This window comes from Aplidium turbinatum, chromosome 3 (assembly GCF_918807975.1).
Source record: "Aplidium turbinatum chromosome 3, kaAplTurb1.1, whole genome shotgun sequence".
NCBI lineage: Eukaryota > Metazoa > Chordata > Ascidiacea > Aplousobranchia > Polyclinidae > Aplidium > Aplidium turbinatum.
In genome coordinates this window covers 11,259,784-11,286,101 of record NC_137474.1, presented here as the reverse complement: position 1 = coordinate 11,286,101, position 26,318 = coordinate 11,259,784, and the positions used below count along the sequence as shown (strand labels likewise).

The following is a 26,318-nucleotide window of genomic DNA, read 5'->3' as shown; positions in this document are numbered from 1 at the left end:
CAAAAAGGGGTGTCACTGGCCTCTTTCAGAGTTTTTAAAATACTTTCAACAATCAGCACTCGTGATTACGTATCAAATATCAAGTTAATCGAACGAAAACGTACCACTAATATATGGCCTGGCACCTGGTTTCTGTTTGTATTTCCTTTAGGTATGTCAATTTTTGAAATATTAATCTGCACTCCATCAAGCCAAAATTGAAGAAAATGGATCACTAACACAGCTAATATTCTGCAATAAACGATAAAAAGTGGATTAACATCATACAAAAGTGGCCAAAGTCACACCATATTTTCTACATGTCAAGGGGTGACTATATAGCCACCTAGGTGAAAGAAGCAAATGCCTAGCAGCCAAATTACATAATTAATACTGAACCTAGAGCTAAGACCTACTTTCTGTCAATGCTTGGCATACCCAGTATGGTCAGACACTGGCGTGCCAGGTAAAAGTTTGCAAAGAGTATTTTTGGTGTTATTTGGCGGCCATATTGGATCCTCCAGAGTGAACAACTGAATTCACATTTTTCTTAAAAAATTCTGAAAACACACAAAAGAGGATATTTACAAACCTATGCAAATGACCAAAATATTGCAGAAATATTTTAAGTTGCTCAAGTTAACCAGTAACCTTTTTTTTGTTTGGTACAAAGTCACCCCTGATGGCCAATGTCAACCCATTTTACGGAATGATTTGTTCTTGATGAGAAACATCTGAAGTAGCATCTATCCATGATCGAAAAATGTTTGGAACTGCCTATTTCATCCAAAAATTTGTTAATTTTTTAAGTTGGTACACTATTGTTTTTGTGGCAAAAAGGGACCCCTTCAAACTTAAATAAACGAAAAACTACTCGTTTTTCCTTTACAGTGCTTTGCTAGGGAAGAAAGTTGCCCGACTTTCCTCCCCCTCTCGGAGCACCTGCTCGGTACCCATGAGATTCGCGGGCCCCTAATCAAGGCACTTCTAACAAAAACGCACTTTGTATAAATATATGACTTAGTTTCTTCAATTTCCCGGACCTCTCGGAAGGGTTGCGGGACCCTCAAATCATCTCGGGTCCGAGTCCAAAAAATATACCTCCTTGTCAATGTACTGATTATATATCTCGGCTTTTGTTGTATTGCATCTGTGATGTGTCATTGTCTGTACAGTGGGCTATGTTGTCGCAACGCGTTCAAGACAAAAGTGTTACAGTATGAATGTCATAATGGGACAAACTGATGTTTCTCACAGCTAGAGCAAGAGCAAGACGCTAGCCGTTTTGGTAACTTCTTCACTTCAAAGTACACGCAACACAATTCAAGTTTAAACTCTCTCTCCTCAGAATTGTTTAGAGAGTAGCCTATAGCATACCTATCCAAACAAACGAAACAATTTCTCTGTTATGGCTGTGAAAGCTTTGTCGTTTTTAAGTGTAAAATTCGCACAACATGGACTACTCTTTGTATTGTTGAGTAGCCCTAAAAAGGGCTGTTTTGGTAGCCCTAAAAAAAGCTTTTGAATAGTCAGGAAACCAAACCTTCTTACGATGTCGTTTGAAATTTCAAACGACGCACCAGAACGTCGCGAGGTAGGCTACAGTTTGAGAATCACGGTAATACACAAATAAAGCACATCCTACTTTTAAATTTCGTAATTTATCAATCATGCTGCAAACTCGGAAACTTTCACGCACCCTTTGAAATCGCTCTAAGACCCCTTGAGGTCCGCGGATTCCCGGCTGAGAACCACTGGCATAGATGAACTACCTGCAATGTACAACACAGTATGGCGTAGCCAAAGGGGGGGGGGAGGGTTACAACCCTCTCTTTGGCACGCGTGTGACGTCACGAGATTGAGAATAATGCTTTCAGTTTCTATGTCTCTAAAACAAAGCTTGCCTTATTTTAAACGAAACTGCATTAAAAGAGCGAGTTTTGCCAATATATCTAAGACTCCCAGAACCATTGCAAAATTAAAGTAAGCGGTGTCTCATAACTGGACCAAAGTCAACCCATTCTACTTCTCGTATTAAGATAGGCGATGTTAAACTGCTTCAAGACGTAAAATTTGATGCTGTTAAGACTACTGATTTTTGCATCATTAAAGGGTTTTTATTGTTTAATCTTGAAAAGTGGTGCTGCTGCGTTTGGCTTAATGTGTAGCCTACTATTTTTGCTTGACCAACTGAATCTTGACTTCAAAAACTGCGTAGGCCAAGCACATTGATCCAACATGTCTGGAATAATTAAAAATGTTCAAGCAAGACACAGTTAAAGGGAATTAGTAAACACTTTTTGCCTATTGTCTGCTTATGGATATCATTGCTTAAGTCTGTTTGGAGTTCATGGTGTTGTCCAAATGTCATATCACTTTTGGAGTAATTGATGTTATAATAGTAAAGTTTACATTAGCGTTAGATAAATGTATTGTATACCTTAGACATGCAACCAATTGATTCGGATAGATGCAGTATCGTGCTTTCCAACGATGGTAAAATTGTTAAAATCCGAACAGAAATGAGAAAGCTACAGCATATTTGGTGGAGGCAGTATTCATCGATCACAGCAAACTGTGGGCGGCTCATACTGAACCACGATCGAATCGCCTTGAAAAATGCATTGGAAAAAAGCTTCGTCGAGCGGTTACGTTTGAACAACGATTGCTCGTTTTGTTGATTAGATATAAATGTGAAAGTTAACATATGAATAAACCAAGACATACTCTTTTAATTTGTGTTGGTTTGGTATTTCTATTGTAAAAATTGAATTGCTGAGAATTGGTACAAAATAGTAAAGTTTAAGTTAGCGCTAGATCAATATAATGCATACTTTAAACTTGCAATTAATTAATTCGGATAGATGCAGTATCGTGCTTTCCAACGATAGTAAAATTGTTAAAATCCGAGCAGAAATGAGAAAGCTACAACACATTTGGTGGAGGCAGTATTCACCGATCACTGCAAACTGTGGGCGGCTCATACTGAACCACGACCAAATCGCCTTGAAAAATGCATTGGAAAAAAGCTTCGTCGAGCAGTTACGTTTGAACAACGATTGCTCGTTTTGTTGATTAGATATAAATGTGAAAGTTAACATATGAATAAACCAAGACATACTCTTTTAATTTGTGTTGGTTTGATATTTTTATTGTAAAAATTGAATTGCTGAGAATTGGTACAAAATAGTAAAGTTTAAGTTAGCGCTAGATCAATATAATGCATACTTTAAACTTGCAATTAATTAAATCGGATAGATGCAGTATCGTGCTTTCCAACGATGGTAAAATTTCTCAAATCCGCGCAGAAATGAGAATGCTACAACACATTTGGTGGAGGCAGTATTCATCGATCACTTCAAACTGTGGGCGGCTTATACTGAACCACGATCGAATCGCCTTAAAAAATGCATTGGAAAAAAGCTTTGTCGAGCGGTTACGTTTGAACAACGATTGCTCGTTTTGTAGATAACATATAAACGTGAAAGTTGTTAGGTTAATAAAGCAAGACATACTCTTTTAATTTGTGTTAGTTTGGTATTTTTATTGTAAAAAATGAATTGCTGAGAATAGGTGCAAAATAGTAAAGTTAGCGCTACATAAATATAATGCATAATTTAGACTGGCAATTAATCCATTCGGGTAGATGAGGCATCATGCTTTCCAACGATAGTAAAATTGTTAAAATCCGAGCAGAAATGAGAATGCTACAGGCTACAGCATATTTGGTGGAGGCACTATTCACCGATCACATCAAACTGTGGGCGGCTTGTAATGAACACTCGAAATTGATCGCTTTGTGTTTGCATTGTTTTGGTAAAAAGCTTCGTCGAGCAGTTACGTTTGAACAACGATTTTTTGTTTTGTGGATAACATATAAACGTGGAAGTTGTTAGGTAAATAAAGCAAGACATACTCTTTTAATTTTTGCTGTGATTATCCTAGTTTCTAAGGGGCTTCGACTCCCAGACTCCCCAACACTTTCTCAGAAATCTAATTCGAGTTACAGTTAACCTAAAAAAATGGTTTGGTACAGGTACAACTTTTGTGGTTGCTTATGAAATAACTTATTCAACGGACCGCTAAAAATATTCAACTTGTCAAACTGGACCTTTGTTAAGATTAGTTGAGTAACCCTGCTGTAGAGGCTCTTGACGCAGGGCCGGTTACCGAGATTGGCAGAGTGAAGTTTTCCGATTATTTATTGAAGTGTTGTTGCTAGAGAATTATTTATAGGCTACATTCACTAGGTGCTGTTGAATGGAGAGCAGTCCTGAAATGCGTTGCTGAAGCGCAAACTAGCCTACATTGCAAAAGCTACAACGTAGCCTACATGCAATAAATTTCTTCTTACTGTATTTGACATTCACCCGTCCCCGCATTCACCTCGGAGAGAAAGCATAAAAAGTGTAATGGAACTCAATAATTTAAAATCAATTAACCACATGAAAACTACAGAGATTGCAACTTTCATGTTTAAATATTCAAAAAAGCTACTCCCCACGACGTACATTCAATGATATACCGTAGCCTACTAACGAACTCTCCTTATATTGCGATATATTGCAGACTTAACATTTGCAAACAATCAATACGGTACATGGGGCCAGCAGTTTCGAACAAGCTTCCACCTACGATAAGAAATCAATGTAAAACTTTAAAAGGCTTTAAATCAAATATGAATAAGCTAAATCTTTTTTGAAAGAATCTTATTTAAGTAGCCTATGGCCTAGGCCTACTAATATTTGACTGATTGATTGAATCTTTATCCTCGGACTGGGAAAGCTTCTTGAAGAGCTTAATCCTGGCAGTTTCGCATACTTGTAGAGGCTTTGAATCACTGACGCAGAGACTGACAGAGTGAAGTTTTAGTCTCGCCCGGTCGCCGAGACTGACAGAGTGAAGTTTCCGATTGTCGAAGTCTTGTTGCCGGGGAATTATACCATCCATTAGATGCTGCTGAACGGAGAGCAGTCCTTAACGTGAGTTGCTTATTGCTCAAGCGCACACCCCGAGAGTCGCAGTTTATTGTCCTGCAATGATAGGCCAATAGCCTATGTGTAGATTAATAAGCAAAATAGTAAGATTGCAAATACTCTTACTGGCTTTCTTCTTCTTGTGTTTTTTTTGTCTACAAATGTTCTACAGGTTCTACAGAAGTTTTTCCATGCTCTTCGGCCAATCGCCATCTTTCGGTGAAGTGGTGGCCATGTGCTCCAACCAGTTGTTCTATATCAATACCTTGGACCGGATCGTCATGCTATTGTCTGTTTGTTTGCTACTTTTTTCAACGTACCGTAGCCTAATATGCCGAATTGGACTACTTTTTTATTTAGCGTTAAAACATGCGGAACACAAGTTTCTCATATTAGTCTACTGTGACATGTCACTACTACATCCCGGCTAGCGAAGCATGTCGTTTTTGCATTGATCCAACGTTTGCTGACGTTAAATCGGTGTAGAAGTGACGAGTTTAGCTGGCTGGGGTCTTATAACTTAATTATCGCTTTTTTGACCGAATCACCGACGGGCACTGGAGCCTAACCACCTTCTCCACCACAAGATCTCTGCTCTCCCAAACGAGCACCCCCGTCGACTGAAATCAAGACACCCATTCGTGCCAGCCGCTCAACTTCTTATCAACGAAGCTGATGTACAAGACATCTCTGCGGCTGCCTGGGCGGACAATAAATGGAGTTCTGAATGGAAGTCAACCGCCACCAGACTCTATTCGTTCATCCCCGACGCCGACACACACCCCATCGGTCTAACACTACCAAGACAGGCATGGGTGCGCCTCAACCGTCTCCGTACGGGCGTCAGGCTTTTCCGCTCAACCATGCACCAATGGGGCTCCGCTCAACAAACTCTCCTCCTCCTGTGAATGTGGTGCCGAGGAACAGACCGCAGACCACATCGTCAATAACTGCTCCATCTTCAAGCCACCTAACGGAGTGGAAGGTCTGCGTGTCATGGATGATGAAACCAAAGACTGGCTACTCTCTAGTAGCCTTCCAGTGTAGTCCAGAAACATCGTCAATCTGGGGTGGTAAAAGGATAGACCCTCGGCCCCAGACGCTCACACGACGACGACGACGAGCCTACCTTGTTGAAAAACAATAGATCGTTATTGCCCACATGTCACATTCCTTATTGGATCGTTCTGCGAAAAAAATACCCTGTGGCCGAAATGAGAGAATATAGGTTATGCTAACCGGGCCAGGTGCTCTTTTCTCTTTTTTGTTATCACGCTCACCCGGATTTTATTTTCTATAACTAAAACGACAACTACAAAACTTCCTGCAATCAGGCTGTTGCCTACTTTGCAGTTCTTTGAAGTAGCCTTAGTTGCTTCAAAATATTGCTTCACCATATGAGATAACCTAAAAGTCACATTATAGTGGACTTCTACCAATACGATAGTCTAAACAAAAGCACAGAAAAGAACATCGGGTCGGGTTGAAAGCTATCATAATGCTGTCGGTTTGTTAATGCTTTTACGTCATGCAGCTAACTAGCGTGCTCTAGCGGGTAGCCTTGTAGGCTACTTTAAGTTTTGTGCAAATCAATGACATACGAAAAATATATCGTTTAAACAAAGGCATGATAATCGCTTTCATTGCCTAATCATGTACCTAATGTATGATTCTTATACCATACTATATGGGTCTCTCCTACCAGCAAGTTGGACCAGGGCCTTGGACAATGGATAATGGACTTGGATAAATACACCTACTCTTTTACTTTAAAACAAACAATACAATATTTTACTAGATAAAACGATGTGTTTCTGCCTAATTTCAGCCTAATGCTGCAAGTTCGTTGTGGTAGCGGTTTGTTGTTCCTGTGCATTGTAGAATAAGTTACAATCCTGCTGCAACAGGTAAATCTCAATCTATGTTATTACCAAGCTACAATTCTGTGCAATAAGCTTGTTTTAATATTCAGATTGATGATGTATTATTTGTTTGCAACGATAAACAGGTAGGTTAGCTGGAAGCAAACCAAACCACACTGAATAAGTTTTAGCCAGTGCTTGCTTGATCAGTTTGAAATTTGCTTTAGGACTGGTCTGAGTAGATCTTTCCAGCAAGGCGAATATCACTGCAAGCATTGAGATGTCTTCTGATTAGAGCTGTAAATGCAAAAAAAACGAACAGTTTTTTTTTTTAAAAAAACTTGGGCCAAAAAACACGCGTTTTTTGTTTTTTTTTGTTTATTTTCATGTTTTCCTGGAAAAGTTGCAAATTTTTTACAATTTGCAGCTTAGTTTCATTATAGTGCTCTTGAAAAACATTAAACTAGTAAAAATGATTTTATGGTTGTGCTGAAATTTGCACAAGAGTGTTTGTGCTTGGCAGCAGCATATGTTTTTTTGCATAGTCCTACGTTGTTTCGCTTTCTTCTTCATTCTTAGCAGGCATGTTTGTGGCAGTAGACCTGACAAACATTGAATTAATGCAATTTAATACATGACATAATGTAGATGAGTTAATTTCTTTTTCCTTTTATGGAAGTTAGCCTACGATGTTACTGTAGTATACCGGGACTGGTTATTCTTGGACACACACAATGGGTTGACAAAATTTTGGCAAAAACAAGATGGCACTTATTCAGAACACACATTACCTTGTTTGTGGTAATTTACTAATGTAAGCTATTGTCAATAGCTTGTTTAAACATGTTTAATTGATAGCTTAACAACGATGTATATGCTTTATAAATGTTGAAACAGAAGTATTCTTTTCGTGTGTTGTAGGCCTAACTTGTAAGGTCTTAGACACTTTGTCATTGATGCTTCTTGCAGATCATTTGTGACATAATGCAAGAGGTCTTATCACTGATATTTTTAGCTGTCAAAAGTACGTGCATTTCTCAGAAAAGGTTTAGGTTAATGTTCCTTTCAAATGCCCACCACCCACGTTGACTACTGTATTGCTAGTAACTACCAATCCTGAATGAAGAAATTTTCCCTTTAAAGTGGAGTTTTTCAGCACTGCTCAGTGTTCACATAGGGAATAAATGCTTCATAGTTCTTTTCCTGACAAGTATAAAGTTTTACCCATATTTCCGCAATGCAGGATAAAAATACAAAACAAACATCAAAAATGAAAACTTATTTTAATCAAAAAATAAAGAGCCCAAAATGTAGATACCAAACTCATGCTCAGCAAACAAACGTTTCGAAAACTATACTGTCTTCATCTTCAGTGTTATAAAAGTGTTATAAAACATTTCACAGTTCACACTGTTTACAGTGAAATCACGACCTGCGTCATCAGCGCCTTCCCAACCACAAATCTACAACGCGTCAAGCACGCCTTGGTCACGCTGTGTCGTCACAATCCATCCTCTCAAAAAAAAAAAAGGTTTGTTACCTCACATATTACTGCTACGATGGCTATCAGTTGAGAAACCATGTTTTGTGAAGAAAACTATAAACAGGTTTTCCGTATAAAAGTAAAAAATGTAAACGTTTTAATTTCAAGCTCACAATCTGAAGAATGTTGAAGACGAATTTTACATTCGGTTTGATTTAGAAATAAAAATGCAGTAGATTATTTGCAAGCAGTAGCCTACTAACAGTGGTTTAGACAGATTTACAACCTTTAATTTTGAAAAAATTGCCAAATGAAATTCGAAACTCTAGGTTATATTATCAGCAAGTATCGTGGTCAAAATTTGTTAATTAAGCTATACGCTGTTCCTCCTTTCGGAGATTCCACATCCTAAGCCTGCGTTAGCAAACGTTAGTTCAAAAAAGTTATGCTGCCGGCAATGGTTCTTACAGCAACAACACAACAACAAATTTTGTTTTTCTTTGTATGCCTCATATTCATCATCTTGACACCACAAACAGACAACTGATTGTTATTTTATATTAGGCTATACTATTATTTTTTATCAAAACACGTTGAAGTTTTCATCAGAACCTCAAATTTTAATATGCAATTTATATGTTTAGGCGATATTGGTAACATTGTTTAATTTTTTTGCAACCTCAGTTTGCATTAACACAGCATTCGGATGGACACTGCAAAACCAACTTTTACTCACGCCAATGGTAAGATAGCTAGTTTTTTTTTGTCGTATCCAGGCTTACACCTGGTGGTTGAAGATTTAGATTAAGTGGACGGGAAGGCAAGGAAGTCAATCTTCATGTCCACCTTCAGACATGCCTTTAGGTGACCTGCCAAAGACACAGCTGCTTGCTCATGAGCTGTGTCGAGCCGGCGCCCTTTCGATTACCGTTCCAGCGTTCTCACCACTTTGCAGCAGGATACTTACATCTTGTCAATATTATAATCACATAAATATACATTGAATTATTAATTTTATTTGTCTGAGATCTGCTGGGCCGTGACATAATAATTGTAAAAACGTCTAACTACCACAGAAAGCAAGTTAACCACACACCGAGAACAGAGTACTGGATCTTGTCACAGCAAACATACTGGCATGCTTGGAGAACGGAGATAGAGAAGATTGGCTTGCTTTCTATCTACCAAACCCAAATCCAGTAGCCTACCCTACCCGACGTTTAACTTGACAGGGCATTTAATGGCACTAGCTAGTTTGATAGAATTAGTTAGAACTCAGTTTATTTCGAAGATTTTTGACAAATTGTGTCGCAGTCAAATATGAGATAGCCTATCTTTACTGTTTTTTGATATTAGATAATCGTGCACATAGGCCATGCCTAGTTGTGTAATTCAAAGCAGGATCGAGTATATAATTTAAAATTTAAACCAAAGTAGCATGTTCAAGAGTTTCAAACTGAAACGCGGGTGTTGACGACGTCCATTTGCAATCACATGAATATCACTGGTTGCTCGTACAGTTAAGTTTACATCAAACGGATCATAATTATTTCAGATTTGACTATACGGACACTATGGTCTATGAGCCTTGTGTATTCAAGAATAGCCTAATATTGTTTCAACTCAGTTTTGTTCTTATGTTTATTTTCGAAACAAAGAAAGGAAATTTAATCCGTGTAGAAGGAGCTATCTTTTGACTTCAGCAAAAGGCTGAGTAGTGAGTACTGAGTAGGCTACTCACTATACTGCTATAGCATAGAACAGCGTTATGGCGGTCTCGGCGTTATATGGCGATCTCACTGGGTGTAACAAGAAATAAAAACAACAAGTGAATAAATACACTTTGCAGAGCTTGAGTTCACTTTTGATAGTGGTGCTTGTCGGTTGATCCATTTACTAATACCCTACTTTCAACTTATTCTTCACGAAAAAAAGTGTTTGTTAAGTTTTGTGTTGTTGTTTGCTCGCTTTTTTGGTGTCTATTGTAACTTATAGTTACATGTAGGCTAAGTTTAAAATTCAAAAGTTTAAATTCTGAAATTACAATAGGCTATAGCAAAGTTATGTAATTGCATGTTAGAATTTGTATGTTTAAAAAACAATGCTAATACAATATTATCAGCGAGCGATTTTTCGAAAACATAGATTCTATAAAACAAAAATTAAGCATGACATATAATGTCAGACTACATGACCAGTAGATTAAAATTATAGCCGTTTTATCTCATGTACAATTTAATGATTTGATATTGCAAAATTGATAACAAAGGAGAGAGTAATTACAATGGTGTGAATGTCACATTTGTAACCACTCAATATCCTGTTGTGCGGTGTGTAGCCTATGCTTCTTCGATAACATATGATTAGTTAACCGCATTGCTCATACAACCAAAGTAGGCAAAGTTAATACGCTACAGCTTAAAAGCAACATAGGAAAGCACCACATGATATGGTGTTTTCACTGTGAAACAGCACAATAATGATTCATTCGACAAATTTGTCTTATATGCCTTTTAAAAAGCAAAACCACAAGTAACCGTGCCATATGAATCTTATATAATCTACTATTATGTCGATCAAAGCTTATTTTGTTTATGTTATATTTTTAACACATCTTTTTTTAATAGATCTCTTCACTGGATGGCACAAGCTGCTTGCAAAGTGTACAGAAAAATCCACACGCTTAAACAAAACTGTTACTGAGTGAGTGGTAAAAGTAAATTGTTTTTTATTTTTATTTATAAGTCTTGAGATCGAAAGTGGGTCTATGATCGGGCATATTGCGTGTGAATATCTATACTTATGCTACATAAAGTGACGTACAAAAGCAAACAAATCAGTCATTAGTGATTACCAAAATACTTTTTTCATATCTTATGTCACAAAGAGTTTTGGTTGCTAAGCAATTGCCCATTGGCATACAAACGCAAAACTGATGTAGTCTGTTAAATGTCTAGTTGCTTGTCTTATGTTTTAATATTTTATTTTGGGAAATGTGTAAAGCAGAGTGGTCACTGATTTGTAAAATGCTGCGTTTGTGTATTCTGTATTTGGATAAGTTGGCTAATAGATTGATTTCTCGCGAGATAAGCTCCGGAAATTGTGCAAAATAAGAGGAGATTTCATGCTGAAATTGTATCGATAAAATTTAAAAAATGAAAACATCAATATTGCTTGAAACGTCAGATACATTGCAAGACAATTCATGCCTTCGTTACTTGATGTCTGTTCTTGCTTTTCTTCCATGAGAAAGTAAGGTTTGAGTCTGGTTATAGACTAGTTTAGCTGCGCATTGAAGCATGTCCAATGTCCATTCATTGCGAGTTACATAGCTTTTAGTTTGGAAACAAATTAGCCAATTTGATTTATGATGAAGGAATTGTACAATTAAACTTATAAGTAAGTTGATTATAAATGCTTTTTCAAGTTCCAATTTTGTTTTTGCAGAGTTACAACTCCAAAGCGTCATGCCACGACCAAACAAAATGTCATTCCTATAAAACTTGTGATATTTGACAAAGATGGAACATTGATATGTTTTCATTCTACATGGGGGCCATGGTGTATGGCTATAGCTCACAAGTGAGTGGAGATTTCTTTTACACCTTAATTTCATACAAAATTTAAGATTTTTAGCAAATATAGCCATAAAATCAGTCAAGTGTAGTTCAGCTTCTGTATTTTAAAGCATTCTTTGCCCAAGCGGCTTCCTCAGTATCGCATTTCATTTAAGTAAATATGGTTCTGATATCTAATAATAGCCTAATATCAAAAGAATGTAAACAGATTAGCCTACCTTTTTACTGATTGAGTTTTATCATCTAACAATGTTGGATAGGTGGATTGGTTTCAAAGCCAGTTAATTCAACGTCAGGCTACAATTTTAGATTAAAGCATAGAAGTGGACTGGAAGTCACAAAAGATGTCTACAACTTTTTCAACTATGACCCTCAAACCGGACGCATTGGAAAAGGATCTCTTGCCGAAAAAACGCATGATCATCTCCAAGCAACCGTGTGTGATATCTTACAAGACGAACACGCAATGAGCAAAGTTTTGGCTAAAGAACTTGTTGCGAACGTTTGGGAAGAAACAAGTCCTTCTCCTGCAATAACCCCAGTTTGTGACGTCAAAGAAGTGTTTTCAGCCCTGAAAGCAGCCAATATAAAAATTGCTGTGTGCACGTCAGACGACAGGAAAAGCACTGTGACAGCGCTGAAAGTCATGGAGGTCGAAGATATGGTTGATTATGTTCTTTGTGGAAATGATCCCAACAACGTCCCAAAGCCAGCTCCAGATAACGTTAGTCTGATTTGTTCAGAACTGGGAGTTGATCCACGTCATACTGCTGTGATCGGTAAGTTTTCAAAATTGTTTCCTCTATTACTCGTTTTAGTTTTAAAGCACCTTCAAGCTTCACTTGAAGTAAAAATCCCATTCTTGTGATATGAAGAAATATTATTTTTCTTTCGCTATGTAGATTTAAAAATGGCTTTAATTCATCTCAATTCAATGCTCTCCACTCCCTGTTTTCCACAAATTGCTGATGCTTTTGTCCTGTTATTTCTGCATTGCGTTTGCGTGAATTAGTTAGAAGTTATCTGTGCAGTTTTCTCAATTCTTTTCAACTTTGAACAAATGCGAATTGCATAACAATATTGCTTCTTAGGTGACACTCCAGCGGACACGAAAATGGGAAGACAGAGTCAAGCTGGATTAGTGATCGGCGTCTTATCTGGAGTTTGTGACAATACTGATCTTGACCAAGATGCTGATCTGGTTTTAGATAACATTGAAAAAGCATTGCCTTACATTATGAGCCCCATACAAATGCCTACAGAACACAACACAAAAAACTTGTAAGCTTTTGCAATTGCAACACTTAGGCAATTTCTTCGTGACCGCAATATCATGATAATGTAATGCTGCATATCATTAAAAAGGACACATCAAGCTTGTTTTTCATCCGTGTCTACAAATAGTTACGCAACGACGATTTTGTATGTTACTTACTGTGTAGCCATTTACTTTGCAAAATATATCTAATTATTTATGCACTATTACTCATTAGTAAGTTTACACTTCCTGGGCATAGTGATATGCAAAACTTGCTTATGTAGGTCAGGAGCCGGCAACCTTTTGTAACAAAAAAGCCGTTTTTCTACATTATTCAGGAGATAGGCTATATGACCAGCAAAGAGCCACAAAACGTAATATGCGTGCTTAGTGATCTTTCTGCACATATAAACCAGACCAACGTTTCTCTGCTACCGAACGATTATTTCACAGTATAACGTAATCCCAATCTGCTGTGTACAGCTTTTCTAGAGCTGCTACAAAACTAGCAGCATGGTGTGGCATGAGGCTTTTGATTGATTCAATCTGTATCCTCGCACTGGGAAGGCTTCTTGCAGAGCTTAATCCTGGCTGTTTCACATACTAGGCTTTGAATCACTGACGCAGGGCCAGTCACCGAGAGTGACAGAGTGAAGTTTCCGATTGTTGAAGTCTTGCTGCGGGGAATTATTCCATCCATTAGATGCCGCTGAATGAAGAGCAGTCCTTAACGTGCGTTGCTTAAGTGCACACCCCGAGAGTCGAACCAGCGCCAATTGATCTTGAAGCTTCTTCGTTCATTAAGTCACGTGCTAACCAACTGAACTATCGGGGCGGTTATTGATTTATTCAAAGCTTCTTTACTTTGCTCCGAGTTTTGCAAGAGTTCCAATACTGCTTTCTTTAGCTCATCTCTAAAATTGGTACTTTGCAGCAAATGCTCTATGCCTTTTTTGAACATGTCTTGGGAAGTCACTTCTTCCGGATATTTCTCACACAGGCATTTAAGCATAGGTCTACAGATATGCCAAAATCATTTGCACTGAATGCACAGTTTATGTTCAAATTGATCTGTCCATGCTAAATAAAATTCTTCCATGCTAAATGAGATTCTCTGTTTTTGCTTAAAACTATTCTCTTTTTTAATTTGTGCATGGCTACTGATAGAAAAAGGTATGCTGTTAGCGCCAAAAGCTGTGAATTGATCTGATAGTCAGAACATGAATGGCAAATCATTGTAAAAAATCTTATTTTCGGACAGAGTATACTCTTATATATCACTCGATCAGTGAGGGCGCATTGCTGCATCATCTTGCACAGTTAACAAACAATGTTTTGATACTGTTTTATTTTTCATCACAATAATAGTCGAACGCAAAGGTAAATTCCAAGTTTTGTCAAATCTGGAGGGAGCCACTTTAGAGGAGCAAAAGAGCCGCATGAGGCTCCGAAGCCGTAGGTAGCCGACTCCTGGAATAGGTTATATGGTGATTGGCGGAAGTTCCGTATTGTCGTGGTATAACATTCTATAGTACCTGGCCACAGTCTACCAGACCCCTCTTTTCAGAGGTGAGATTGGTGTTGCACAGTTAGTTGTTAGTGTTGCAACAAAATTGTATCTTTTATTTAACTTTTTTTTAGTGCATCTAATCACCATTGTGGTGTGGTTTTTGTTAGTTGTTTATCTGTTTATGTGACTTTAATCGTGAAGTCTTGAAGTACTATCTTCATTCTTTCCATTCAATGCAACTCTTGGAAATTTTTTAAACTTGCAATCAACGTAAATAGGCTACATTATTGACGCAACCTGTGGTTACGCGAAGGTTATAGGCCTACTGCTTTATTGATTTATTTCACATTGCTTAATTTTTATTTTTTTCAACTGTGACCGCAATGCTTCAAAATGAGATAAGACTACTACTGAACGGTATACAAATGACACAGCAAAATACAATTTTGGTTTATTATTTAACTAAAGTACTATTTACATAATACATTTTGCCTGTTTTTTTTTATGTTCATACTCCAAAGCCAGAACTACAAACTTACTTGTGTAGAATTTCTGCTTTTGTTTACACATGAAGTAAAATTAGTAAATAATAAAGATTAGGCCTACTGCCAATCAAAAGCAGGAAGCAGGCGCGGATTTATGGGGGGGGCCCAGGGGGCCCGGGCCCCCCCCGAAATTTTGTGAGGAATTGATGAAATTGTATGTTTCCGCATCAAATGGTTTGATATGCTTCTAAACAGCTAATGTTAGTCCCACGGCGGACTTAACTTACCACGGGGGGATAGGTTTTTGTTATTATGGTTGAAATTACCCATCGATCAGACTCCGTTATTTTCTTTCATACAACTTCAAATACATTTTAATAGTAACATTTGTTGGAGCTGAAACCAACGCTGAACCAAATGGCGTCAGTTGCAACAATCTGAAACCCCTGAATGGCTCAGTGGCGTAGCCAGGGGGGGGTTGAGGGTTTCAACCCCCCCTTTGGCACGCGTGTGACGTCACAATATTGAGAATGATGCTTTCAGTCTCTTTATGTCTCTAAAACAAAGTTTACTTAACTTTAAATGAAACTGCATTAAATGAGCGAGTTTTGCCAATACCAAACATTCAAATATCTCAGCCAGGAATTAGCAACAAGAAAACATAGAGACTTAGCTTTATTTCCGAAAAATGCCGAAGAAAACATGATCTTATCCTTTTGTTATGCCACCGGACAGCACCATTTTATAGGAATATTCATACCTACATTTTTGTTGAAAATGCTCTCAGAATGCACAAAATTTAAAGTAAATTTTCAAAATTTTCAGGGGGAGGCCCCCCAGACCTCCGCTGCTGGGTGTCGTCTTAGGCGAACACGCAGGCGGGCTTTGCCCGCCCGACGTCATAAAAAAAAACCTTTCAAAATTTCTAGCCAAGCCACTGGAATGCCTGTTTTATAGTTTTTAGTCTTCTTTATAATTTCCATCAATTACGTATATGCCTGCAAACATAAAATATATCCAATTGGTCATGGATACTCCATGCAGGGTTTTAAACCAGATTTCAAGTTTACTTTGCATGCTTAGCAATTTTTATTGAAGCAACATTTATTTTTTAAACATTCACAATTGATGAAAATGGCTGTTTTAATGTCTATTTTATATCATATCTAGGCTATATGTCGTAGTATCATTATTGTTCATATGTGCTTTATCTTTTCCTTTCTTTTTAATTGATTTTCAAATTTTCTGGCCCCCCCCGAAAAAAACTCCTAGATCCGCGCCTGGCAGGAAGTCTGTAAATTTGGAGCATAAATAAAAATAAAATCTGGCTGCATGCACTGTGCCAATGCCCAGTCCTAAAGCATACAAGCTCGAGTGTCTTTCATCGCTGCAGTTTTCTCCGAAGAGAACCTGCCTGTACTTTCCGTAAATTGGTTACAGAAAAAAGTCCCCTCGTGTCACGTCATAGTTTGAACTTGCGAAGTGTTGCATTCGTATTTGGCAAGGCGCTTCCGCGCAAACAGTCAGCAAAGCTTGCTCTCATAATGCCACAGTATCAATCGAAAGAACAGTTTTAGCACGTGATGTTTCAAAAATTGTGGGACTATAAATGGCGTGTGTGTGCTATACCGGTATTTGTAGTCCTACAATTCGTAGACTGATTACTTAAATTTTTATTTATGTACAACCAAGAAATTAGACAATAATCTATTTGTCATTATCCATGCAAAGAGGCTACGTTGATGCTCACATAAATAGCTAAAACAAAAGTTCTATCAAGTGAGCAGAGTTGCAGTAAGTCCAACTAGGCTAGTTCGTTGATGAGGGCAAAGTAGCACCGCACCAATAAACCTAAAATTAAGTCAAACGATAGCTGGACAATCTCGGCTTGTTTTTTGTTATTAGCCTATGACAATTTACATGGTATTGCCCAACGTCACTTGACGTTAAATAGATGCAATAATGGCAATTTTGCTTGCTAGAAACATTTTATTGAAAGTTGTTTTGTATCACAAAAATACACCAGACCTCAAAATTAGTGCAATACGGTAGTATAATAGTTAATTTGATTGAAAATATATTTTGGTAAAAGAAGCTGAAATGTTGATGCAAGGTCTCTTCAATGCAGCCAAGAAATACACGTTTGTTCATTCTAAAGGTGAGTGTGTAGGCCTAACCTGAATGATATGTTAGAAAAAGGCTACAACTTATTTGCATAGCCTACCTGTCAGGTTATTTAAAGTTTCAAAGTGCTTATAATTTTCAACCTGTCTTTTATATTGACTACAATATTCTGCTAAGAACAGAGGATAGCCTAGAGCAGTGGTTCTCAACCGGGGGTCCAAGCGATTTCAGGGGGTCCGTGAAAGTTTCCGAGTTTGCAGCATGACTAATAAATTACGAAATTTGAAAATTGGTTGGTTGTGCTTTATTTTGTGTATTACCGTGATTTTCAAACTGTAGCCTACTTCCCAACAAACTGGTGCGATGTCTTTTGATCAATGCTTAACTTAAAATTGCAAACGTTAGTCAGCAGTCTATCACCGCTCACAGTTTTACAATGACAAAGATTATAACGAATTAATATTGATTAGAAATTAAAAAAGGGAGAAATTGTTTGTAACGGTGGCAAAATTATATTGATTTTTGATAAAATTTATAGAAAAACATCAAATTAACATAATATAGATTAGCCTACGGTACTGATTTTTGATGCTGTGTGCCAACATAGGCTAAAGCTCATAACACAATTTTGTCAATGTGGTCAATCGTCAGCGAGTTCAGCAAATTCTTTTAAGTGTGTCGTTTCGAAACTTATGAAACATTTATTCTATTGTAGGAGAATCGATATACCAAAATTTCAGATACAATTTTTTAAGGGTCCGCGACCGCTTTGAAGGTACCAAAAGGGGTCCGCCAAAACAAAAAGGTTAAGAACCACTGGCCTAGAGGCTGTTAAAAAAGACATGAAAGAAGTTTTAAAACTGGTTGAAAATAACCAGTTGTGGAGAGGTTATATTGGTATTATTTTCTAATGAACTGTGTTTGTGAAACGGATCTTTGTTTTTATTATCAAAGATTTAAAAACCAAACCTTTCAGCCTTGAAAGTAGAAAGCTTAAAATAAATAACACATTAGGTCGGTGGCTCTCAACCTTCTTAAGCTTGCGGAAGTTTAAAAAAGTAAAAAAAAAATTGGCACCCCCATGGCAGATCAACGATCTTTCACCTCGAATGCCAGTAGCGGCGCCACGGGGTGGACTGGGGTGGACATGTCCACCCCACTCCTTTTTAGGGTCAATTTTGTAATTCGTCAAGATCCGATGAGAAAACTTGGGGGTGTATGCAGGGGGTTAGGGGGGCCTAGTGACTGCGTCATAAATTAATTTCAACTTCTTACATATGAATTACTTTTGCAGCATTGACTGAAGAAATAAAGAATCTTCATTGTTATCGCTCTGTTGTATTGATTGATTGTAGTCTAATTTTACCATTTTGAGGGGATGGCTTTTATCACAGCTGAGACACAAGCATTGTAAGGCCTAATAGGCAAAAGTTTTGATGGGGCCACCAACATGTCAGGCAAGGATGAAGGTGCACAGCAACACCTAGTTGCAGCGGGTGCCAAACTGTCGGTATATTTTCATTGTTTTGCACACCGATTAAATCTTGCGCTTGGGCACAGTGTTAAAAACGGAGCGACAGTGAAAACAATTTTTGAAACAATTGGTAACATCTACCACTTTATGGACTGTTCTCTCAGGAGACATTTTTTGTATAAAGAGCATTTGAAAAAGGAGGGAATCACGTCTGGAAAAATTGCATTGCACTCGTTATCTGATAGGCTACTAAGATGGTCTGCACGTTCAGATGATCTGGATGTTGTTATTAATGTAGCCTGTATCCAGCACTGCTGTCAATGTTCCAACAAATGTCAAACGAAGGTAATGATGTATCTACTGGTTTTTTGTTCCGCATCAAGCAAACTGAATTTGTTACTGCTAGTCTTATTCCTCATAGGCTAAATGCTTTTCGTTAAGTAAACAGGCTTCAGATTATTTGAAAAGTGAAGAAATGGATCTCACCACTGGGGTTGCTGCTATCAACGACTTGACAAGAGCATTTGACTCACTGCGTTCAGAAGAACATTTTAACAAATTGGTTTTCAACTCATCGTTGTTTGAGGATAGAAATCAAATTACCAGTGAAACCACCACGCCGGCTAAGCGATGCCGCTACCCACCAAGCCATTTCCGAGATGGTCAGATATTATTGATAGGTTGCAACAGTCTTCCGTGGAGTGAATCTGAATCCAGTACAGAAAAGTTAAGAAAAGATTTTTCTTTATCCTTTGACAGCATACTAAATGAACTTAAAAAGCGTTAGCCTACTCAGATCAAGCATGTGAATTAATGTTAAATGCACCTGCATTTGATTTCACGCACATGTCTCCATCAAATTTGCCTAAAGTTGAATATTTAGTCAAATTTTATAATTTCCATGAAAATCAGGTTGGGCAGCAATAGAATTTTCTTTTTTTGAGGTCAGCTAATTGTCACAAGTGGAAACTAAAAATTGAAAAGCACCAAAGTGGACCGTGTGGTTGTGTTTGCCTTCACTTTTGAAATTGTGTGGACAAAACGATCTTAAATCGTTTGGACAGCGATTTGTTTCAAATTATTGCTACTGTTGCTACTTTGCCCATGACTGTGGCATCTTCCAAACGTATTCACAGCAAAGTTAAGATAATAAACAATTATCTGCGATCTGCCATGTCATCACAAACACTTGAACATCTGGTGCAGGTCAGCAGTGAGCGAGACATTGCCGATAACACTGGTCCTCAAAAATTGGTGAAAGCTTTTAAACTGACCTGCGAGCGCAAAATGAAACTTTAGTGCAGCGATTCTTGACCTATGGCTATGGGTATTAGGCTATTGGGTAATAGCCAGGTTTTTTAAAATTCTGTTTAAGGGGTCACCCAATAAATTTTTATGAGGCCGCTTATCATTGCAGCAGCTCCATGACATGAAATAACAACAAGCTTGCTAACATCCATTCTAGATCGTAGTCGGCAATTCTATGGACCGCAGAGGAAATGTATGGGAGCGTTTGGCCCCATTCTATTCTTTTGTTCATAATTTAGAGTGCGCTCAATCGAAAACGAGCTTTTACCCCTTTCGATTTCCTTTGTTTATTTTTCAATAAATTTTACAACCGAACTGCAGTGAATCACATCGCAATCGGTAATATTAGTGACCATACTTTACGGTAGTAGTTACCTCGAAATATTTTTTTCCACCCCACTCATTTTTGGCTGGCGCCGCCCCTGTCGAATGCAGCAGTTTGTTGGAACAAACCTTAACCGTTTCATACCAAAGACTTTAAAAAGTGGTATTCTTAGCTTCTGTACTTGATTTTCAGCTCAAATGCACTATGGAGAAAAGTAAGCAATTAATAATCACATTTCCAGAAATCAACATAGCAATAGTAAGTAGTCATACAGCAATTTCACTTGAAGATTGAATGCCACTTTAAAATGGCATTTTGATAAAAGCACAAAACAAAGTAAGGAGTTTCTTCCTCTCGTCGAGGGTTGGAAGCAATGACGCGCAAGTTTCTTTGTTGTGAGATTTTTTTATTGCGGACTTACTCTATATCGCAGGACTTTTTAAGAACTTACTCTGACTGAAGGAACTTTTTTTTTGTCGTATCCGGGCTTTCACCCGGTGGTTGAAGATTTAGATTAATTGGACGGGAAGGCAAGGAAGCCAATCTTCAGGCATGCCTTTAGGTGTCCTGCCAAAGACACAGCCGCATGCTCTTGAGCGGTGTCGAACCAGCGCCCTTTTGATTGCCGTTCCAGGGTTCTCACCACTCGGCTATGCAGCCTACAAGGGACTAATGTCATAACAGTAATATTAACGTGAATTATCTAATGTAAAACAACATAAGTGTCCCATTTGTGATAAACTCTACAAAGTTTTTTTTGAATAAATACTTGAAACGAACCCTCATCATCGTTTTAGCGTTTAAGCGCTTGGAAATGAAACAAAACAATTTTTGTGATTTGTCGTCGCAAACTGCGAAACCTTTGTAGTCCAATCACACTTGCATCTCTGCAAATATTTAGTACTTTGTTTGTGTAGCTAGTTTAATGAACAGCCAAATAACGCGTAAGCTATTGCTTGCATTCATGAACGTTTACTATGCTAAATTGAAAAGATTAGCAGCGAATTGCAAGCGTTTCACCTCCTTCTCGTAATGTAGCCTACCTTCCAATAAGCAGTGCACGCGACTGCTTCTAAGTTTAGTGACCAAAACTTACGAATTGTTGATGTTTGATGAGAATGCAAGGTGCAACAAATAGAATCTCATTTCACTTGCTTCAAAGGCGAACCCTTTTTAAGCGAACACTTTTTGCATTTCCTTGTAGGAAGTTATTGCTGTTTTACTTAACAAGCTCATGGGATTACAACAACAAACACGTGAAAGGTTTGAAACACGTTCATGTTATTTCAAACACTTGGCCAAAAGACGATGTTTTTGCATGATTCGTATTTTCTTGTAGTGACGGATCCAGGTGGATAGATTGGGGCAATTGTCCCTCCCCCTAAAACACAAAAAAGTAACTTTATTCACGGTGTATTTGCAAGGTCGGATTAATGCAGACTTACACATCATTGTGTTTTGATGAAATTTCCCATTCCCACCTAAGACTACTCGATGGATCCGCTCCTGCTTTCATGTTCCATCAAGTCAAACATTGGAGAGCACGACGAAGCTTTGTAGTGGCACTAGCACGTATCGTGATTGCTGAACGTTGTTTTTAAACAGGATTGGTTGAAGATTGCTACAGATCACTGCTGAAAACCACTTACAACTTATCTCAATGCAATAAACAAATCAAGTAAGCTTTCAAAACGATTTACATAATTGGCGCATGTAGCCTAATGGTTTTGTATGAAGACAACTTCTTGTACATTTTGGTTATTGACGTAGGCTAACGTTTCTTGAAATAGTGCTTGAGGTTGATTCAGGCTGATTAATGACATTTTTAATAGGATTCTGAATACAGGCTACCTTTTCTTGCACCGGACATTGTTGAAAGTAAACTTCATTGCAAAAGTTTTTGAAAATATATTAATTCTTCTAGAAATAGAACTTGGCTTACGTCACGAGTAGCCCTGTGCAGCGTGTCTTTATTTTCACATAGCTCTTCTGCAACAAACCACACTCAAACTTGAAACCATAAACCAAATATACTGTAGATTATGGTTTCAATTTTATAGTTCAATTTTTAAAGCATTTCGAAGGAAAAAAATTACTTTTCTCGTTCTTTTAATTCTAATTTTCTCTGCTTCAGTCAATGTGGTCGTTTGCTTGTTTTAGAATTTTAGATTGTTTATAAGTTAGGCTCCAACTAACTTCGTCACACAAATCTGCATGATTCCTGGAGTCAGCTGTATGACCACTGCATGATACGTTTTTATGGTTTGGGTTAATATTTTATTTAGAATTGCAACCACAAGACGCTATTTCTCCGCTAAGCAAAAAGATGACTCTCCCCTCGAATTAGTCATATTTGATAAAGACGGCACTCTTACTTGCGTCAGTTCCATTTGGGGTCCCTGGTGCATTGATGTAGCCAAACAGTGAGTAAGAAAGTTTTTAAAGTAGGGTAGTAAATCTACCGCTAATTTCTTAACCAACTCATATAAGATAGAATGTTGGTAGGATGTACAAAGCAAATAAACAATATGAAATCAGTTTTAAACGTTCAAGAATTTTTTTTGTTTGCTCGTCCGTGTAGTTCATGTAGCCTACTAATTTAAGTCTGTAGTGTATTAACTTAGCAATAAATGGTTTTTGTTTAAAGACTGAATCATAGAACTGGGCTTGACGTGACTGAGGATGCTTACAGTCTCTTTAATTACAATTCTCAAACTGGACGAATTGGAAGAGGTCCACTTGCTGAAAACACAAACGAATTTCTCCGGAATAAAATGCGTCTTATTTTGAGAGATAAACATGCGATGGATGAGACGGAAGCGGAAAAAATTATTGCTGAAGTTTGGGAAGGAATTGACCCCCCTGATACAGTGACTCAAGTTTGTGATGTCAAAAGAATTTTTTCATCATTGAAGGCAGCCAACATCAAAATTGCTGTATGTACATCAGACGACAGGCCTAATACAGTTAGAACATTAAACGTCATGGATGTAGCTCAAATGGTGGACTATGTGTTGACTGGAAGCGATCCTCACAACGTTGCTAAACCAGCTCCAGATAACGTTCATTTGATTTGCTCAAAGTTGAACGTACATCCAAGTCGTACAGCTGTGATAGGTAAGTCTACAGCCTCATTATCGACAATTTTATGTTTTTGTTTGTTATGCTTTTGTACGTTCATAGACTATTTCTACTATTCCTGTTAAAAAGGCTGGAACCTAATTATCTTAAAGTAAAACCAGAGATACCTAAACTAGTCCCTGAGTAAAACCAATAAGGTGAGCTGTGAAGTGAGACATTCTAGAATCTAGATGAAGAAATGGCAGCATCATCTCTCCTTTATTCATTCTAAACTCAGCACTTCAATTAATCAAAATAAAGTCGTCGTTGGTATAAAGCAGAAAGTTTGTAATCAGCAGAGTACGAAAACCTATCAGACTGGAGTAAACATAGAGCAAGAACCTTTCTTTTCATCGAAAGCATTGCTTTAATAACGTATATCAATAATTTCCGCTACGGTATCAATAATCTATTCACTGTTGGATATTAAGTAAGAATCGGATGATTTTGATTGATTGAATGTCAAACACATACATTATATTCAATAATTAATCTGAAATAAAAACAAAAATGAATTTTGAAACTGGAGAATTTTTGCAGGAGACTCTCCATCAGATACTTTGATGGGTAAGGAAAGTGGCGCTGGACTCGTAATTGGAGTATTGACTGGAGTTTGTAACAAAAGTGAACTTGATCATGCCGATTTAGTGGTGGAAAACAGTGACAAAGCATTGCCTTATTTTTTGCGTGGAACACTGAATATTGATTAACGCTAGAAAGACCACGAAATCTCACCACCTAGAAAGACTGCTGCGGTTAATTTTGACCGCATGCATATTATTTGCGCTAAAAATCGTTTTAATGAAATTACTGTAATTTGTCCATTGCATAGAATCTAACAGTATTTTTGAAGGTTTATTAGCAACAAATTTTTAACAATTGAAATATACAGTATAGGCTACAGGCACATTTTTTTCGATAACCATTTGTTTTGATCGCTTATTGTCTTAAACCTATTTTTAAACTAAGTTATATAAATAGCAAGTAGCAACAGTTACTATCGATGAAGTATGTTTTGAATTTGCGATATATGTGTTAAAACGGGCAAGGGCTAATTTTTGTTTGTATTGTTGAAGCAAACACCGTTATTTTTCTTAACTTTTGACTAGCACTTTATGAGCAACCGTAACATCTGTCGCTGCAGTATCCTGACAAATTTTTTTGATAAAGTGCGGTAAACACTCCCTTCTTTGACATGTATGTATTTGTTGCTTCTGGACAGCCACTATATTAATATGCCAGCACAATCAATGGAACAAGCAGCAGTAGCCTACCGTAAAACACTAACACGTCAGCACAATATGCCTTAAAGCTCCGTCGTTTGATATGAATTACTCTGATCAGACAATTTACATTTAGTTTTTCTTCTTTTTTCTACCATAAATAGCCTACTTCATCGCATTCGGTTTATTTTGTGGTAATGCTTTTGCTTGGAATACACCAGAAGAATCCCTGAGATTTGGCACACCGAGGAGTTTTTCTTCATATTCTAGTCACCTAGTGTCTCAGGCACTGCTACGGTTATACTTTCTGAAGCCAATATATCTTCCAAGAGTTGCCAACCAAAGAAGAACACAATGCTTTGGTGCTCGCTCCTCTCGAAATTAGTTCTTGTATATTTGGTTAATTGCTTTAAAAGGAAAGAACTTATAGCTCGAGCTTTAAAACTTTTAAAACTCGAACTTTAAAACTCTCAGAAAACCACTTGTGATGTAATTAAAATTACTTGAAAAAAAAGTTCGTTTGGGTAGAATTGAATCACCATAGCGCGACTCATTTTTTGACCCTGCGCGACCCATGTTTAGGTGGCGACCCATACTTTGAGAACCACTGATTAAGTGTTATCTTAAACTGATTCTCTTTCTTCATGCGGTGATTGTTGAGATTTTAAATTATTAGGCAAGGTTTTACACCACCAGTCTTTAATAAGCCGACAACAACAACAACAACTCTTGCAGCGATTTTGTTAGTTTGTTTTGTTTTGTTTTTCATATCTTTTTCCTGCATTGCGGGAAAGCGGACTTGAGCGCTATGCATCGGTGTACGCCTTCCGACGTACACCTGACCCACGCTGCAGCCGACTGCAATGTCTGTTTCCGGTTGTCTACTCTACTTATGAATTAAATTTGGTACTACCCATTACTCGAAATCAATCACTGGGTAGAGGCAATTATCGTAAAGTTTCTTGCCCAGAGAAACAACAGCAAGTGCGGGTTGCTGGAGTTGAACATACAGGCTCTCGACTGCGAGCCCAACGCGCTAACCACTCGGCCACTGCTGCCGACTGACTGACATTGTCTGACATCGAAAGACGATCAGCTGTGGTGCAAACTGTTTCATTGGCCACAAAGGCTACGGTACTTGCTTTTTGGAATGCCAATGCAATTGTTTCTCAACTTGAATGTAAGTTTCAAAGTAGGGTGCGTTATGCAATAGTGTTGGTAGACTTTTTTTTAGATAATACGCTATTTTTTGTCAGCTCAGCCTCAAAATACACCAAGCTTTTTAGTTAAATCTATCCCAAGACTTTTAAAAGCTTCAAAAAATTGTAAGCTTGGATACAACGAAAATAACTATTGGTGTTGATAACTTTTTACCATAATTTGGTCTGTAGAAATTACAACTTGAGACAAAATAGCAAATTCAATAAAATATCTCTCATATTAGAATTCGCAAGCTACTTGTTGATAAACTGATTGCTTTGCGTAAAAGTAGCTTATTTAATAAATCTGTATTTTCAGGCTGCAGCCGAATTACTTTGAGCAGCATTAACTTCTGGAAACTGCTATATCTTCTTTTTTGTCGTAGAGCACCAGTCTGGAGAGCACCACAAGAA

At 37.7% G+C, this 26,318-nt stretch overlaps 3 protein-coding genes across 5 annotated transcripts in view; 2 read left to right on the top strand and 1 right to left on the bottom strand.

Moving 5' to 3' along the window:
• The first annotated feature begins 8,944 nt into the window (after nt 1-8,944).
• LOC145767351 (phosphonoacetaldehyde hydrolase-like) lies at nt 8,945-13,350 on the top strand. Of its 2 annotated transcripts, XM_082579156.1 has the most exons (5): nt 8,945-9,043; nt 10,928-11,003; nt 11,748-11,882; nt 12,188-12,657; nt 12,970-13,350. In XM_082579156.1, the coding sequence occupies exons 1-5, from the start codon at nt 9,007-9,009 to the stop codon at nt 13,161-13,163; spliced, it is 912 nt and encodes a 303-aa protein (XP_082435282.1). In that variant the 5' UTR covers nt 8,945-9,006; the 3' UTR covers nt 13,164-13,350. The 2 variants fall into 2 exon arrangements, with proteins under 2 accessions (XP_082435282.1, XP_082435283.1); XM_082579157.1 differs by lacking the exons at nt 8,945-9,043; nt 10,928-11,003 and adding an exon at nt 11,253-11,552 and having other exon boundaries at nt 12,970-13,349.
• A 3,808-nt stretch (nt 13,351-17,158) lies between these two features.
• Nucleotides 17,159-24,938, top strand: LOC145766892 (validoxylamine A 7'-phosphate phosphatase-like). Its single transcript, XM_082578596.1, has 5 exons — nt 17,159-17,289; nt 21,968-22,040; nt 22,648-22,785; nt 23,010-23,479; nt 24,023-24,938. Exons 1-5 carry the CDS (start codon nt 17,232-17,234, stop codon nt 24,190-24,192), a joined length of 909 nt encoding a protein of 302 aa, XP_082434722.1. The 5' UTR covers nt 17,159-17,231; the 3' UTR covers nt 24,193-24,938.
• LOC145766891 (uncharacterized) overlaps nt 21,627-26,318 on the bottom strand; it is a 56,243-nt gene continuing 51,551 nt past the window's right edge. Inside the window, exon 7 of one of the 2 annotated variants that reach the window (XM_082578595.1) lies at nt 21,627-21,743. In XM_082578595.1, the coding sequence (XP_082434721.1) occupies nt 21,639-21,743 (105 nt within the window). In that variant the 3' untranslated portion in view covers nt 21,627-21,638. The remainder of the gene's footprint in view (nt 21,744-26,318) is intronic. The other variant, XM_082578593.1, reaches the window with a different exon arrangement.

Coding starts and splice junctions, on each gene's coding strand:
- LOC145767351 (XM_082579156.1), top strand. CDS start 9,007: ATGGACACTGCAAAACCAACTTTTACTCACGCCAATG. Junction 11,883..12,187: donor TGTATGGCTATAGCTCACAA/GTGAGTGGAGAT, acceptor CTACAATTTTAG/ATTAAAGCATAGAAGTGGAC. Junction 12,658..12,969: donor ACGTCATACTGCTGTGATCG/GTAAGTTTTCAA, acceptor ATTGCTTCTTAG/GTGACACTCCAGCGGACACG.
- LOC145766892 (XM_082578596.1), top strand. CDS start 17,232: ATGTTGATGCAAGGTCTCTTCAATGCAGCCAAGAAATACACGTTTGTT. Junction 22,041..22,647: donor CAATGCAATAAACAAATCAA/GTAAGCTTTCAA, acceptor TATTTTATTTAG/AATTGCAACCACAAGACGCT. Junction 23,480..24,022: donor AAGTCGTACAGCTGTGATAG/GTAAGTCTACAG, acceptor GAATTTTTGCAG/GAGACTCTCCATCAGATACT.